General features: G+C 40.4%; 1 protein-coding gene across 1 annotated transcript in view; it reads right to left on the reverse strand.

Annotated features, from left to right (window-relative positions):
• LOC119952933 (mucin-16-like) overlaps positions 1–16276 on the reverse strand; it is a 306095-nt gene that overhangs the window by 200075 nt on the left and 89744 nt on the right. The window contains exons 50-68 of the mRNA XM_038776568.1: positions 15504–15668; positions 14862–15026; positions 13940–14104; positions 13106–13270; positions 12464–12628; positions 11542–11706; positions 10707–10871; positions 10065–10229; positions 9143–9307; positions 8325–8489; positions 7683–7847; positions 6761–6925; positions 5200–5364; positions 4558–4722; positions 3636–3800; positions 2800–2964; positions 2158–2322; positions 1236–1400; positions 137–301 (exon numbers count right to left, since the gene is read on the reverse strand). Of these exons, the coding sequence (XP_038632496.1) occupies positions 137–301; positions 1236–1400; positions 2158–2322; positions 2800–2964; positions 3636–3800; positions 4558–4722; positions 5200–5364; positions 6761–6925; positions 7683–7847; positions 8325–8489; positions 9143–9307; positions 10065–10229; positions 10707–10871; positions 11542–11706; positions 12464–12628; positions 13106–13270; positions 13940–14104; positions 14862–15026; positions 15504–15668 (3135 nt within the window). The remainder of the gene's footprint in view (positions 1–136; positions 302–1235; positions 1401–2157; positions 2323–2799; positions 2965–3635; positions 3801–4557; positions 4723–5199; positions 5365–6760; positions 6926–7682; positions 7848–8324; positions 8490–9142; positions 9308–10064; positions 10230–10706; positions 10872–11541; positions 11707–12463; positions 12629–13105; positions 13271–13939; positions 14105–14861; positions 15027–15503; positions 15669–16276) is intronic.

The following is a 16276-nucleotide window of genomic DNA, read 5'->3' on the forward strand; positions in this document are numbered from 1 at the left end:
CATTTATCCTGTGCAATTAAAGGAAACAACATGCTGCTGCAATCTCCTGATTCGTTTTGCAATGTACTACCATCTTCCAGCTGTTCCAAATGATTAATATTTGAATTGCTGCATAAGTGTGATTTTGTGTGCTCACCACTTGTTGATGGGAGTGACGTAGTGTATGTCAACTCTTCAGTTGTTGATCCTTGAGTAGAGCCCACTGTCGATGTTGATGCTGTTTCACTTGTTGCGGGTGGAGATGATGGGGAGGTCAGTGCTGCTGTGGTTATCTGTGTGCTTGTAGTTGATGATTCTGCCGCTATTATTTAAAGAGGTAATGATTTTATTCAGTCAAATAGGGAGCATGGGTAATATATTATAATGTTCCCACATCGCATGTCCTTTATATCTTGTTCATATTCATGTCTAATGGGCTTCACTAAGTAATTTAATGTGGCTTTGTTATTTACTGACGTACAGCTGCAATAATTTCTTTTTAATGATCTGTTCATGGACTTGGGCATCGCAGGCTGTGCCACCATTCATTGCCCATCCCATGAAGTAACATTTAAGAGTTAGCCACATTGCTTTGTGTCTGGAGTCACATGTTGGTCAGACCAGCTGAGGACGGCATATTTCCTTCCCTGATGGACATTATTGAACCAGATTGTGTTGTTCCTCGTGTCTTAATAGAACTCGTAGTCTCAAATGTGGAGAAGATGCTTTATTGTGAATTCGTTCTCTCTTCAGAGCTTTACCTACGGCTACCTCAAATGCTACTAGCTGGTGTGTCTGTCCTGCTACCAGTTCTGCCTTCCGTGAAGTGTGTCGTCACTTCCTGTCCCGGTCTATTTTTATGGCTCTCCCGTGCTCCCTCTAGTGTTTGCTCAGTTGTATTGCATCTAGTTAACTTGTGATCACCACACAGATGGGTTTTTCGGAAATCGTTTTGTGGTCATCTTTTGACATTGAAATCCAGACTTTTAAAAATTAAATTTAAATTTCCCCACCTGCAGTGGTGGGATTTGAACCAGGGTCCCAAGAGAATGACTTTGGTATTCTGTATTACTAGCCCAGTGTAAACATCACCATACTATTTACTCCCTCGCAGAGATGAGCACTAGATTGTTCCATGTATCATTATAGCCAAGAACATCATAATATATTATGTTTATACTGCCTTTATGAGTTTCTAACTACGAGTAGTTTTTCAGAGAATGGGATAGGTGCAACGAGTGTTTTCGGTTACTCACCACTTGTTGATGGGGGTGCTGTGGTGCCTGTTGTTGCTTCAGTAGTTGATGCTTCAGTGGAGCTCACTCCAAGTGTTAGCGCTGTTGTAATAGTTGAGATAGTAGTTGATGCTGTGCTTTGTGCTGCTGTGGATGTCTCAGTAGTAACAGCTGAAGATTCCTCTACTGGTGTGAACATAGGTGACAGACTTAGAAGTTGTACAAAAAACAAGAAAAGACACAGAAAATATTTAGCCCAAAAATCAGCTTCCTTGAGCTCGCATGTCATGGATATTACGAATGTAACCTGGGCATTCTTAAGCCAAATGAATGAGCAAATTTCATCTGCACATTATTCTACTTGGGGCAATTGTGGTCAACCACATGCTATACTTCTTTGACAATCTTCAGTGACGTGTTTCTACACTTGGAGTTGTTAGAATAAATGGAAATGGTAGAACTGATCAGGTATCACTCGCATGCTCAGCACTTGTAGAAGGGAGAGATGTTGCGATTGATGCTTCTGGAGTTGTCAATGTTTCTGTGGAATTCAGTGCAGTTATTGTTGCCATTGTACTTATTCAGGGTGGAGCAGATGTAACAGCTTGTACTGTGGTGGATGTCTGTATGTTTGAGGTTGACTGTTCTGTTGCAGAGGCTTAAGTGTGTGACAGTCTTATAGAGGTCTATGACATATCTGGCAGAAGATTCAAACATTATTGCTGAAAATTCAGATTCTTCACGTGATATTATGTTCGACTAACAAATGGCGTTGTTGCAAAGCAGAAATCAGAAATTGGAATTTATCTGTTATTCCACTCTGCATATTGATATCCAAAATCATGACATATTCTTCTGTTAAACTTCAATTATGTGTTTTTATACTTGCAGTCGGTGAAACAGTTCAGAATATTAGAACTGAACAGAGAACACTCATACTCACCACTTGTTGAACTTATTGATGTTGTTATGGTTGTTGCTTCAGTTGTCGATGTTTCAATGGAGTTTGCTTCAGAAATTGTTGCTGTTGTACTTGGTGAGGGAGGTGCTGATGTAGATGTTGGTGCTTCAGTGGAAGTCTGTGTATTTGTTGTCGATACTGATGGCTCTGTTTTTTTAAAAGTGTACGCTGTTATTGAGGGAACTGGAAAGGATTGATCAATATATACATGTTTCTATTCATATTAGTCTGATTGTTTTTTGTGGAATGACATGTACACGGGAATATAATGAGTTCCGAAAGACGTGCCTTGAAGGGAATTGGACGTTCTGAATTCTCCCTCAGTTTACCCAGACAGGCGCCGGGGTGTGGCAACTACGGGATTTTCACAGTAACTTCATTGCAGAATTAATATCCGCCTACTTGTTACAGTAATATACATTATGATTATCGCTGAGAAAATAGCCTGGACTTTTGACTGTAATTGGAAACAATTGTATTTTTCATATCATTTATCGGGTGCAATTAAAGGAATCAACATGCTGCTGCAATCTCCTGATTCGTTTTGCAATGTACTACCATCTTGCAGCAGTTTCAAATGATTAATATTTGAATTGCTGCATTAGTTTGATATTGTGTGCTCACCACTTGTTGATGGGAGTGACGTAGTGTATGTCAACTCTTCAGTTGTTGATCCTTGAGTAGAGCCCACTGTCGATGTTGATGCTGTTTCACTTGTTGCGGGTGGAGATGATGGGGAGGTCAGTGCTGCTGTGGTTATCTGTGTGCTTGTAGTTGATGATTCTGCCGCTATTATTTAAAGAGGTATTGCTTTTAATCAGTTAAATAGGGAGCATGGATAATATATTATAATTTTTCCACATTGCACGTCCTTTATATCTTGTTCATACTCATGTCTAATGGGCTTCACTAAGTAATTTAATGTGGCTTTGTTATTTACTGACGTACAGCTGCAATAATTTTTTTTTAATGATTTGTTCATGGACTTGGGCATCGCAGGCTGTGCCAGCATTCATTGCCCATCCCATGAAGTAACATTTAAGAGTTAGCCACGTTGCTTTGTGTCTGGATTCACATGTAGGTCAGACCAGGTGAGGACGGCATATTTCCTTCCCTATGGACATTATTCAACCAGATGGGTTTTTCGGAAATCGTTTTGTGATCATCTTTTGACATTGAAATCCAGACTTTTAAAAATTAAATTTAAATTTCCCCACCTGCAGTGGTGGGATTTGAACCAGGGTCCCCAGAGAATGACTTTGGTATTCTGTATTACTAGCCCAGTGTAAACATCACCATACTATTTACTCCCTCGCAGAGATGAGCACTAGATTGTTCCATGTATCATTATAGCCAAGAACATCATAATATATTATGTTTATACTGCCTTCATGTGTTTCTCACTACGAGTAGTTTTTCAGAGAATGGGATAGGTGCAACGAGTGTTTTCGGTTACACACCACTTGTTGATGGGGGTGCTGTGGTGCCTGTTGTTGCTTCAGTAGTTGATGCTTCAGTGGAGCTCACTCCAAGTGTTAGCGCTGTTGTAATAGTTGAGATAGAAGTTGATGCTGTGCTTTGTGCTGCTGTGGATGTCTCAGTAGTAACAGTTGAAGATTCCTCTACTGGTTTGAACATTGGTGACAGATTTAGAAGTTGAATAAAAAGCAAGGAAAGGCACAGAAAATATTTAGCGCAGAAATCAGCTTCCTTGAGTTCGCGTGTCATGGATATTACAAATGTAACCTGGGCATTTTTAAGCCAAATGAATGAGCAAATTTCATCTGCACATTATTCTACTTGGGGCAATTGTGGTCAACCACATGCTATACTTCTTTGACAATCTTCAGTGACGTGTTTCTACACTTGGAGTTGTTAGAATAAATGGAAATGGTAGAACTGATCAGGTATCACTCGCATGCTCACGCCTTGTAGAAGGGAGAGATGTTGTGATTGATGCTTCTGGAGTTGTCAATGTTTCTGTGGAATTCAGTGCAGTTATTGTTGCCATTGTACTTATTCAGGGTGGAGCAGATGTAACAGCTTGTACTGTGGTGGATGTCTGTATGTTTGAGGTTGACTGTTCTATTGCAGAGGCTTAAGTGTGTGACAGTCTTATAGAGGTCTATGACATATCTGGCAGAAGATTCAAACATTATAGCTGAAAATTCAGCTTCTTCACGTGATATTACGTTCGACTAACAAATGGCGTTGTTGCAAAGCAGAAATCAGAAATTGGAATTTGTCTGTTATTCTACTCTGCGTATTGATATCCAAAATCATGCCATATTCTTCTGTTAAACTTCAATTATGTGTTTTTATACTTGCAGTCGGTGAAACAGTTCAGAATATTAGAACTGAACAGAGAACACTCATACTCACCACTTGTTGAACTTATTGATGTTGTTATGGTTGTTGCTTCAGTTGTCGATGTTTCAATGGAGCTTGCTTCAGAAATTGTTGCTGTTGTACTTGGTGAGGGAGGTGCTGATGTAGATGTTGGTGCTTCAGTGGAAGTCTGTGTATTTGTTGTCGATACTGATGGCTCTGTTTTTTAAAAAGTGTACGCTGTTATTGAGGGAACTGGAAAGGATCGATCAATATATACATGTTTCTATTCATATTAGTCTTATTGTTTTTTGTGAAATGACATGTACACGGGAATATAATGAGTTCCGAAAGACGTGCCTTGAAGGGAATTGGACGTTCTGAATTCTCCCTCAGTTTACCCAGACAGGCGCCGGGGTGTGGCAACTACGGGATTTTCACAGTAACTTCATTGCAGAATTGATATCCGCCTACTTGTTACAGTAATATACATTATGATTATCGCTGAGAAAATAGCCTGGACTTTTGACTGTAATTGGAAACAATTGTATTTTTCATATCATTTATCGGGTGCAATTAAAGGAATCAACATGCTGCTGCAATCTCCTGATTCGTTTTGCAATGTACTACCATCTTGCAGCAGTTTCAAATGATTAATATTTGAATTGCTGCATTAGTTTGATATTGTGTGCTCACCACTTGTTGATGGGAGTGACGTAGTGTATGTCAACTCTTCAGTTGTTGATCCTTGAGTAGAGCCCACTGTCGATGTTGATGCTGTTTCACTTGTTGCGGGTGGAGATGATGGGGAGGTCAGTGCTGCTGTGGTTATCTGTGTGCTTGTAGTTGATGATTCTGCCGCTATTATTTAAAGAGGTATTGCTTTTATTCAGTTAAATAGAGAGCATGGATAATATATTATAATTTTTCCACATCGCACGTCCTTTATATCTTGTTCATACTCATGTCTAATGGGCTTCACTAAGTAATTTAATGTGGCTTTGTTATTTACTGACGTACAGCTGCAATAATTTTTAAAAATGATTTGTTCATGGACTTGGGCATCGCAGGCTGTGCCACCATTCATTGTCCATCCCATGAAGTAACATTTAAGAGTTAGCCACATTGCTTTGTGTCTGGATTCACATGTAGGTCAGACCAGGTAAGGACGGCATATTTCCTTCCCTATGGACATTATTCAACCAGATGGGTTTTTCGGAAATCGTTTTGTGGTCATCTTTTGACATTGAAATCCAGACTTTTAAAAATTAAATTTAAATTTCCCCACCTGCAGTGGTGGGATTTGAACCAGGGTCCCAAGAGAATGACTTTGGTATTCTGTATTACTAGCCCAGTGTAAACATCACCATACTATTTACTCCCTCGCAGAGATGAGCACTAGATTGTTCCATGTATCATTATAGCCAAGAACATCATAATATATTGGGCGAAATTCTCCCAAAACGGGAGAAATCGTCAAACTGCCGTAAAACCCGGGCGGGTTTTACGGCATCGCGCCCCTTCCCGACGGGGGACCGATTCTGGTCCCCGGTCGGGGCTAGCAGCCCGACGTCGGAGGCCCCGACAAGTCGGGCTTAACGAAAATCGTTAAGCCCGCTTGTCGGACTTAGCGCCGGCTGACGCGTCATATGACGTCAGCCGCGCATGCGCAGGTGGGAAGACTCCACACGCGCATGCGCGGGTGACGTCATCGCGTTTTTGCGCGAAACCCGCGCATGCGCGGTCCGGGTTGCCCCTCAGCCGCCCCGCGTATTGATACTGCGGGGCGGCGGAAGGACAAATAGTGCGCGGGCATCGGGCCCGCTGCCCGCGATCGGTGGGCACCGATCGCGGGCCCATGGCACCCTTGGCACGGCCGTGGTACTGCCGTGCCAATCGGTGCCATGGTTATTTTTTTCCAGGTGGTCACGACGTTTTTACGAATGGCAGGACCAGGTGTGTTTGCCGTTCGTAAAAAGGTCGTAAAGGGCTGGGACTTCGGCCCTTCTAACAGCTGTGAATCGCTGCCGGCCGTAAAAAAACGGCGGCAGCGATTCGTGTCGGGATTTCGGCGGGGGGGGGGGAGAATAGCGGGAGGGCGTCAAAAAAGTCGGGAAGGCCCTCCCGCTATTCTCCCACCCGTCGTTGGGGGGGGGAGAATTTCGCCCATTATGTTTATACTGCCTTTATGTGTTTCTAACTAAGAGTAGTTTTTCAGAGAATGGGATAGGTGCAACGAGTGTTTTCGGTTACTCACCACTTGTTGATGGGGGTGCTGTGGTGCCTGTTGTTGCTTCAGTAGTTGATGCTTCAGTGGAGCTCACTCCAAGTGTTAGCGCTGTTGTAATAGTTGAGATAGTAGTTGATGCTGTGCTTTGTGCTGCTGTGGATGTCTCAGTAGTAACAGCTGAAGATTCCTCTACTGGTGTGAACATAGGTGACAGACTTAGAAGTTGTATAAAAAACAAGAAAAGACACAGAAAATATTTAGCCCAAAAATCAGCTTCCTTGAGCTCGCATGTCATGGATATTACGAATGTAACCTGGGCATTCTTAAGCAAAATGAATGAGCAAATTTCATCTGCACATTATTCTACTTGGGGCAATTGTGGTCAACCACATGCTATACCTCTTTGACAATCTTCAGTGAAGTGTTTCTACACTTGGAGTTGTTAGAATAAATGGAAATGGTAGAACTGATCAGGTATCACTCGCATGCTCACGCCTTGTAGAAGGGAGAAATGTTGTGATTGATGCTTCTGGAGTTGTCAATGTTTCTGTGGAATTCAGTGCAGTTATTGTTGCCATTGTACTTATTCAGGGTGGAGCAGATGTAACAGCTTGTACTGTGGTGGATGTCTGTATGTTTGAGGTTGACTGTTCTGTTGCAGAGGCATAAGTCTGTGACAGTCTTATAGAGGTCTATGACATATCTGGCAGAAGATTCAAACATTATAGCTGAAAATTCAGCTTCTTCACGTGATATTGCGTGCGACTAACAAATGGCGTTGTTGCAAAGCAGAAATCAGAAATTGGAATTTGTCTGTTATTCTACTCTGCATATTGATATCCAAAATCATGCCATATTCTTCTGTTAAACTTCAATTATGTGTTTTTATATTTGCAGTCGGTGAAACAGTTCAGAATATTAGAACTGAACAGAGAACACTCATACTCACCACTTGTTGAACTTATTGATGTTGTTACGGTTGTTGCTTCAGTTGTCGATGTTTCAATGGAGCTTGCTTCAGAAATTGTTGCTGTTGTACTTGGTGAGGGAGGTGCTGATGTAGATGTTGGTGCTTCAGTGGAAGTCTGTGTATTTGTTGTCGATACTGATGGCTCTGTTTTTTTAAAAGTGTACGCTGTTATTGAGGGAACTGGAAAGGATTGATCAATATATACATGTTTCTATTCATATTAGTCTGATTGTTTTTTGTGAAATGACATGTACACGGGAATATAATGAGTTCCGAAAGACGTGCCTTGAAGGGAATTGGACGTTCTGAATTCTCCCTCAGTTTACCCAGACAGGCGCCGGGGTGTGGCAACTACGGGATTTTCACAGTAACTGCATTGCAGAATTGATATCCGCCTACTTGTTACAGTAATATACATTATGATTATCGCTGAGAAAATAGCCTGGACTTTTGACTGTAATTGGAACCAATTGTATTTTTCATATCATTTATCGGGTGCAATTAAAGGAATCAACATGCTGCTGCAATCTCCTGATTCGTTTTGCAATGTACTACCATCTTGCAGCAGTTTCAAATGATTAATATTTGAATTGCTGCATTAGTTTGATATTGTGTGCTCACCACTTGTTGATGGGAGTGACGTAGTGTATGTCAATTCTTCAGTTGTTGATCCTTGAGTAGAGCCCACTGTCGATGTTGATGCTGTTTCACTTGTTGCGGGTGGAGATGATGGGGAGGTCAGTGCTGCTGTGGTTATCTGTGTGCGTGTAGTTGATGATTCTGCCGCTATTATTTAAAGAGGTATTGCTTTTATTCAGTTAAATAGAGAGCATGGATAATATATTATAATTTTTCCACATCGCACGTCCTTTATATCTTGTTCATACTCATGTCTAATGGGCTTCACTAAGTAATTTAATGTGGCTTTGTTATTTACTGACGTACAGCTGCAATAATTTTTTTAAATGATTTGTTCATGGACTTGGGCATCGCAGGCTGCGCCAGCATTCATTGTCCATCCCATGAAGTAACATTTAAGAGTTAGCCACATTGCTTTGTGTCTGGATTCACATGTAGGTCAGACCAGGTGAGGACGGCATATTTCCTTCCCTATGGACATTATTCAACCAGATGGGTTTTTCGGAAATCGTTTTGTGGTCATCTTTTGACATTGAAATCCAGACTTTTTAAAATTAAATTTAAATTTCCCCACCTGCAGTGGTCCCAAGAGAATGACTTTGGTATTCTGTATTACTAGCCCAGTGTAAACATCACCATACTATTTACTCCCTCGCAGAGATGAGCACTAGATTGTTCCATGTATCATTATAGCCAAGAACATCATAATATATTATGTTTATACTGCCTTTATGTGTTTCTAACTACGAGTAGTTTTTCAGAGAATGGGATAGGTGCAACGAGTGTTTTCGGTTACTCACCACTTGTTGATGGGGGTGCTGTGGTGCCTGTTGTTGCTTCAGTAGTTGATGCTTCAGTGGAGCTCACTCCAAGTGTTAGCGCTGTTGTAATAGTTGAGATAGTAGTTGATGCTGTGCTTTGTGCTGCTGTGGATGTCTCAGTAGTAACAGCTGAAGATTCCTCTACTGGTGTGAACATAGGTGACAGACTTAGAAGTTGTATAAAAAACAAGGAAAGACACAGAAAATATTTAGCCCAAAAATCAGCTTCCTTGAGCTCGCATGTCATGGATATTACGAATGTAACCTGGGCATTCTTAAGCAAAATGAATGAGCAAATTTCATCTGCACATTATTCTACTTGGCGCAATTGTGGTCAACCACATGCTATACCTCTTTCACAATCTTCAGTGAAGTGTTTCTACACTTGGAGTTGTTAGAATAAATGGAAATGGTAGAACTGACCAGGTATCACTCGCATGCTCACGCCTTGTAGAAGGGAGAGATGTCGTGATTGATGCTTCTGGAGTTGTCAATGTTTCTGTGGAATTCAGTGCAGTTATTGTTGCCATTGTACTTATTCAGGGTGGAGCAGATGTAACAGCTTGTACTGTGGTGGATGTCTGTATGTTTGAGGTTGACTGTTCTGTTGCAGAGGCTTAAGTGTGTGACAGTCTTATAGAGGTCTATGACATATCTGGCAGAAGATTCAAGCATTATAGCTGAAAATACAGCTTCTTCACGTGATATTACGTTCGACTAACAAATGGCGTTGTTGCAAAGCAGAAATCAGAAATTGGAATTTGTCTGTTATTCTACTCTGCATATTGATAGCCAAACTCATGCCATATTCTTCTGTTAAACTTCAATTATGTGTTTTTATACTTGCAGTCGGTGAAACAGTTCAGAATATTAGAACTGAACAGAGAACACTCATACTCACCACTTGTTGAACTTATTGATGTTGTTATGGTTGTTGCTTCAGGTGTCGATGTTTCAATGGAGCTTGCTTCAGAAGTTGTTGCTGTTGTACTTGGTGAGGGAGGTGCTGATGTAGATGTTGGTGCTTCAGTGGAAGTCTGTGTATTTGTTGTCGATACTGACGGCTCTGTTTTTTAAAAAGTGTACGCTGTTATTGAGGGAACTGGAAAGGATTGATCAATATATACATGTTTCTATTCATATTAGTCTTATTGTTTTTTGTGAAATGACATGTACACGGGAATATAATGAGTTCCGAAAGACGTGCCTTGAAGGGAATTGGACGTTCTGAATTCTCCCTCAGTTTACCCAGACAGGCGCCGGGGTGTGGCAACTACGGGATTTTCACAGTAACTTCATTGCAGAATTAATATCCGCCTACTTGTTACAGTAATATACATTATGATTATCGCTGAGAAAATAGCCTGGACTTTTGACTGTAATTGGAACCAATTGTATTTTTCATATCATTTGTCGGGTGCAATTAAAGGAATCAACATGCTGCTGCAATCTCCTGATTCGTTTTGCAATGTACTACCTTCTTGCAGCAGTTTCAAATGATTAATATTTGAATTGCTGCATTAGTTTGATATTGTGTGCTCACCACTTGTTGATGGGAGTGACGTAGTGTATGTTAACTCTTCAGTTGTTGATCCTTGAGTAGAGCCCACTGTCGATGTTGATGCTGTTTCACTTGTTGCGGGTGGAGATGATGGGGAGGTCAGTGCTGCTGTGGTTATCTGTGTGCTTGTAGTTGATGATTCTGCCGCTATTATTTAAAGAGGTATTGCTTTTATTCAGTTAAATAGAGAGCATGGATAATATATTATAATTTTTCCACATCGCACGTCCTTTATATCTTGTTCATACGCATGTCTAATGGGCTTCACTAAGTAATTTAATGTGGCTTTGTTATTTACTGACGTACAGCTGCAATAATTTTTTTAAATGATTTGTTCATGGACTTGGGCATCGCAGGCTGCGCCAGCATTCATTGTCCATCCCATGAAGTAACATTTAAGAGTTAGCCACATTGCTTTGTGTCTGGATTCACATGTAGGTCAGACCAGGTGAGGACGGCATATTTCCTTCCCTATGGACATTATTCAACCAGATGGGTTTTTCGGAAATCGTTTTGTGGTCATCTTTTGACATTGAAATCCAGACTTTTAAAAATTAAATTTAAATTTCCCCACCTGCAGTGGTGGGATTTGAACCAGGGTCCCAAGAGAATGACTTTGGTATTCTGTATTACTAGCCCAGTGTAAACATCACCATACTATTTACTCCCTCGCAGAGATGAGCACTAGATTGTTCCATGTATCATTATAGCCAAGAACATCATAATATATTATGTTTATACTGCCTTTATGTGTTTCTAACTACGAGTAGTTTTTCAGAGAATGGGATAGGTGCAACGAGTGTTTTCGGTTACTCACCACTTGTTGATGGGGGTGCTGTGGTGCCTGTTGTTGCTTCAGTAGTTGATGCTTCAGTGGAGCTCACTCCAAGTGTTAGCGCTGTTGTAATAGTTGAGATAGTAGTTGATGCTGTGCTTTGTGCTGCTGTGGATGTCTCAGTAGTAACAGCTGAAGATTCCTCTACTGGTGTGAACATAGGTGACAGACTTAGAAGTTGTATAAAAAACAAGAAAAGACACAGAAAATATTTAGCCCAAAAATCAGCTTCCTTGAGCTCGCATGTCATGGATATTACGAATGTAACCTGGGCATTCTTAAGCAAAATGAATGAGCAAATTTCATCTGCACATTATTCTACTTGGCGCAATTGTGGTCAACCACATGCTATACCTCTTTCACAATCTTCAGTGAAGTGTTTCTACACTTGGAGTTGTTAGAATAAATGGAAATGGTAGAACTGATCAGGTATCACTCGCATGCTCACGCCTTGTAGAAGGGAGAGATGTTGTGATTGATGCTTCTGGAGTTGTCAATGTTTCTGTGGAATTCAGTGCAGTTATTGTTGCCATTGTACTTATTCAGGGTGGAGCAGATGTAACAGCTTGTACTGTGGTGGATGTCTGTATGTTTGGGCTTGACTGTTCTGTTGCAGAGGCTTAAGTGTGTGACAGTCTTATAGAGGTCTATGACATATCTGGCAGAAGATTCAAGCATTATAGCTGAAAATACAGCTTCTTCACGTGATATTACGTTCGACTAACAAATGGCGTTGTTGCAAAGCAGAAATCAGAAATTGGAATTTGACTGTTATTCTACTCTGCATATTGATAGCCAAAATCATGCCATATTCTTCTGTTAAACTTCAATTATGTGTTTTTATACTTGCAGTCGGTGAAACAGTTCAGAATATTAGAACTGAACAGAGAACACTCATACTCACCACTTGTTGAACTTATTGATGTTGTTATGGTTGTTGCTTCAGTTGTCGATGTTTCAATGGAGCTTGCTTCAGAAATTGTTGCTGTTGTACTTGGTGAGGGAGGTGCTGATGTAGATGTTGGTGCTTCAGTGGAAGTCTGTGTATTTGTTGTCGATACTGATGGCTCTGTTTTTTAAAAAGTGTACGCTGTTATTGAGGGAACTGGAAAGGATTGATCAATATATACATGTTTATATTCATATTAGTCTGATTGTTTTTTGTGAAATGACATGTACACGGGAATATAATGAGTTCCGAAAGACATGCCTTGAAGGGAATTGGACGTTCTGAATTCTCCCTCAGTTTACCCAGACAGGCGCCGGGGTGTGGCAACTACGGGATTTTCACAGTAACTTCATTGCAGAATTGATATCCGCCTACTTGTTACAGTAATATACATTATGATTATCGCTGAGAAAATAGCCTGGACTTTTGACTGTAATTGGAAACAATTGTATTTTTCATATCATTTATCGGGTGCAATTAAAGGAATCAACATGCTGCTGCAATCTCCTGATTCGTTTTGCAATGTACTACCATCTTGCAGCAGTTTCAAATGATTAATATTTGAATTGCTGCATTAGTTTGATATTGTGTGCTCACCACTTGTTGATGGGAGTGACGTAGTGTATGTCAACTCTTTAGTTGTTGATCCTTGAGTAGAGCCCACTGTCGATGTTGATGCTGTTTCACTTGTTGCGGGTGGAGATGATGGGGAGGTCAGTGCTGCTGTGGTTATCTGTGTGCTTGTAGTTGATGATTCTGCCGCTATTATTTAAAGAGGTATTGCTTTTATTCAGTTAAATAGAGAGCATGGATAATATATTATAATTTTTCCACATCGCACGTCCTTTTTATACTGTTCATACTCATGTCTAATGGGCTTCACTAAGTAATTTAATGTGGCTTTGGTATTTACTGACGTACAGCTGCAATAATTTTTTTAAATGATTTGTTCATGGACTTGGGCATCGCAGGCTGTGCCAGCATTCATTGCCCATCCCATGAAGTAACATTTAAGAGTTAGCCACATTGCTTGTGTCTGGATTCACATGTAGGTCAGACCAGGTGAGGACGGCATATTTCCTTCCCTATGGACATTATTCAACCAGATGGGTTTTTCGGAAATCGTTTTGTGGTCAGCTTTTGACATTGAAATCCAGACTTTTAAAAATTAAATTTAAATTTCCCCACCTGCAGTGGTGGAATTTGAACCAGGGTCCCAAGAGAATGACTTTTGTATTCTGTATTACTAGCCCAGTGTAAACATCACCATACTATTTACTCCCTCGCAGAGATGAGCACTAGATTGTTCCATGTATCATTATAGCCAAGTACATCATAATATATTATGTTTATACTGCCTTCATGTGTTTCTAACTACGAGTAGTTTTTCAGAGAATGGGATAGGTGCAACGAGTGTTTTCGGTTACTCACCACTTGTTGATGGGGGTGCTGTGGTGCCTGTTGTTGCTTCAGTAGTTGATGCTTCAGTGGAGCTCACTCCAAGTGTTAGCGCTGTTGTAATAGTTGAGATAGTAGTTGATGCTGTGCTTTGTGCTGCTGTGGATGTCTCAGTAGTAACAGCTGAAGATTCCTCTACTGGTGTGAACATAGGTGACAGACTTAGAAGTTGTATAAAAAACAAGAAAAGACACAGAAAATATTTAGCCCAAAAATCAGCTTCCTTGAGCTCGCATGTCATGGATATTACGAATGTAACCTGGGCATTCTTAAGCAAAATGAATGAGCAAATTTCATCTGCACATTATTCTACTTGGGGCAATTGTGGTCAACCACATGCTATACTTCTTTGACAATCTTCAGTGAAGTGTTTCTACACTTGGAGTTGTTAGAATAAATGGAAATGGTAGAACTGATCTGGTATCACTTGCATGCTCACCACTTGTAGAAGGGAGAGATAATGTGATTGATGCTTCTGGAGTTGTCAATGTTTCTGTGGAATTCAGTGCAGTTATTGTTGCCATTGTACTTATTCAGGGTGGAGCAGATGTAACAGCTTGTACTGTGGTGGATGTCTGTATGTTTGAGGTTGACTGTTCTGTTGCAGAGGCTTAAGTGTGTGACAGTCTTATAGAGGTCTATGACATATCTGACAGAAGATTCAAACATTATAGCTGAAAATTCAGCTTCTTCACGTGATATTACGTTCGACTAACAAATGGCGTTGTTGCAAAGCAGAAATCAGAAATTGGAATTTGCCTGTTATTCTACTCTGCATATTGATAGCCAAAATCATGCCATATTCTTCTGTTAAATTTCAATTATGTGTTTTTATACTTGCAGTCGGTGAAACAGTTCAGAATATTATAACTGAACAGAGAACACTCATACTCACCACTTGTTGAACTTATTGATGTTGTTATGGTTGTTGCTTCAGTTGTCGATGTTTCAATGGAGCTTGCTTCAGAAGTTGTTGCTGTTGTACTTGGTGAGGGAGGTGCTGATGTAGATGTTGGTGCTTCAGTGGAAGTCTGTGTATTTGTTGTCGATACTGATGGCTCTGTTTTTTAAAAAGTGTACGCTGTTATTGAGGGAACTGGAAAGGATCGATCAATATATACATGTTTCTATTCATATTAGTCTTATTGTTTTTTGTGAAATGACATGTACACGGGAAGATAATGAGTTCCGAAAGACGTGCCTTGAAGGGAATTGCACGTTCTGAATTCTCCCTCAGTTTACCCAGACAGGCGCCGGGGTGTGGCAACTACGGGATTTTCACAGTAACTTCATTGCAGATTTGATATCCGCCTACTTGTTACAGTAATATACATTATGATTATCGCTGAGAAAATAGCCTGGACTTTTGACTGTAATTGGAACCAATTGTATTTTTCATATCATTTATCGGGTGCAATTAAAGGAAACAACATGCTGCTGCAATCTCCTGATTCGTTTAGCTATGTACTACCATCTTGCAGCAGTTTCAAATGATTAATATTTGAATTGCTGCATAAGTGTGATTTTGCGTGCTCACCACTTGTTGATGGGAGTGATGTAGTGTATGTCAATTCTTCAGTTGTTGATCCTTGAGTAGAGCCCACTGTCGATGTTGATGCTGTTTCACTTGTTGCGGGTGGAGATGATGGGGAGGTCAGTGCTGCTGTGGTTATCTGTGTGCTTGTAGTTGATGATTCTGCCGCTATAATTTGAAGAGGTAATGCTTTTATTCAGTTAAATAGGAAGCATGGATAATATATTATAATTTTTCCACATTGCACGTCCTTTTTATCTTGTTCATACTCATGTCTAATGGGCTTCACTAAGTAATTTAATGTGGCTTTGTTATTTACTGACGTACAGCTGCAATAATTTTCTTTAATGATTTGTTCATGGACTTGGGCATCGCAGGCTGTGCCACCATTCATTGCCCATCCCATGAAGTAACATTTAAGAGTTAGCCACATTGCTTTGTGTCTGGATTCACATGTAGGTCAGACCAGGTGAGGACGGCATATTTCCTTCCCTATGGACATTATTCAACCAGATGGGTTTTTCGGAAATCGTTTTGTGGTCACCTTTTGACATTGAAATCAAGACTTTTAAAAATTAAATTTAAATTTCCCCACCTGCAGTGGTGGGATTTGAACCAGGGTCCCAAGAGAATGACTTTGGTATTCTGTATTACTAGCCCAGTGTAAACATCACCATACTATTTACTCCCTCGCAGAGATGAGCACTAGATTGTTCCATGTATCATTATAGCCAAGAACATCATAATATATTATGTTTATACTGCCTTTATGTGTT

The sequence above is a fragment of the Scyliorhinus canicula genome, chromosome 18 (assembly GCF_902713615.1).
Source record: "Scyliorhinus canicula chromosome 18, sScyCan1.1, whole genome shotgun sequence".
In the NCBI taxonomy this organism is placed as follows: Eukaryota; Metazoa; Chordata; class Chondrichthyes; order Carcharhiniformes; family Scyliorhinidae; genus Scyliorhinus; species Scyliorhinus canicula.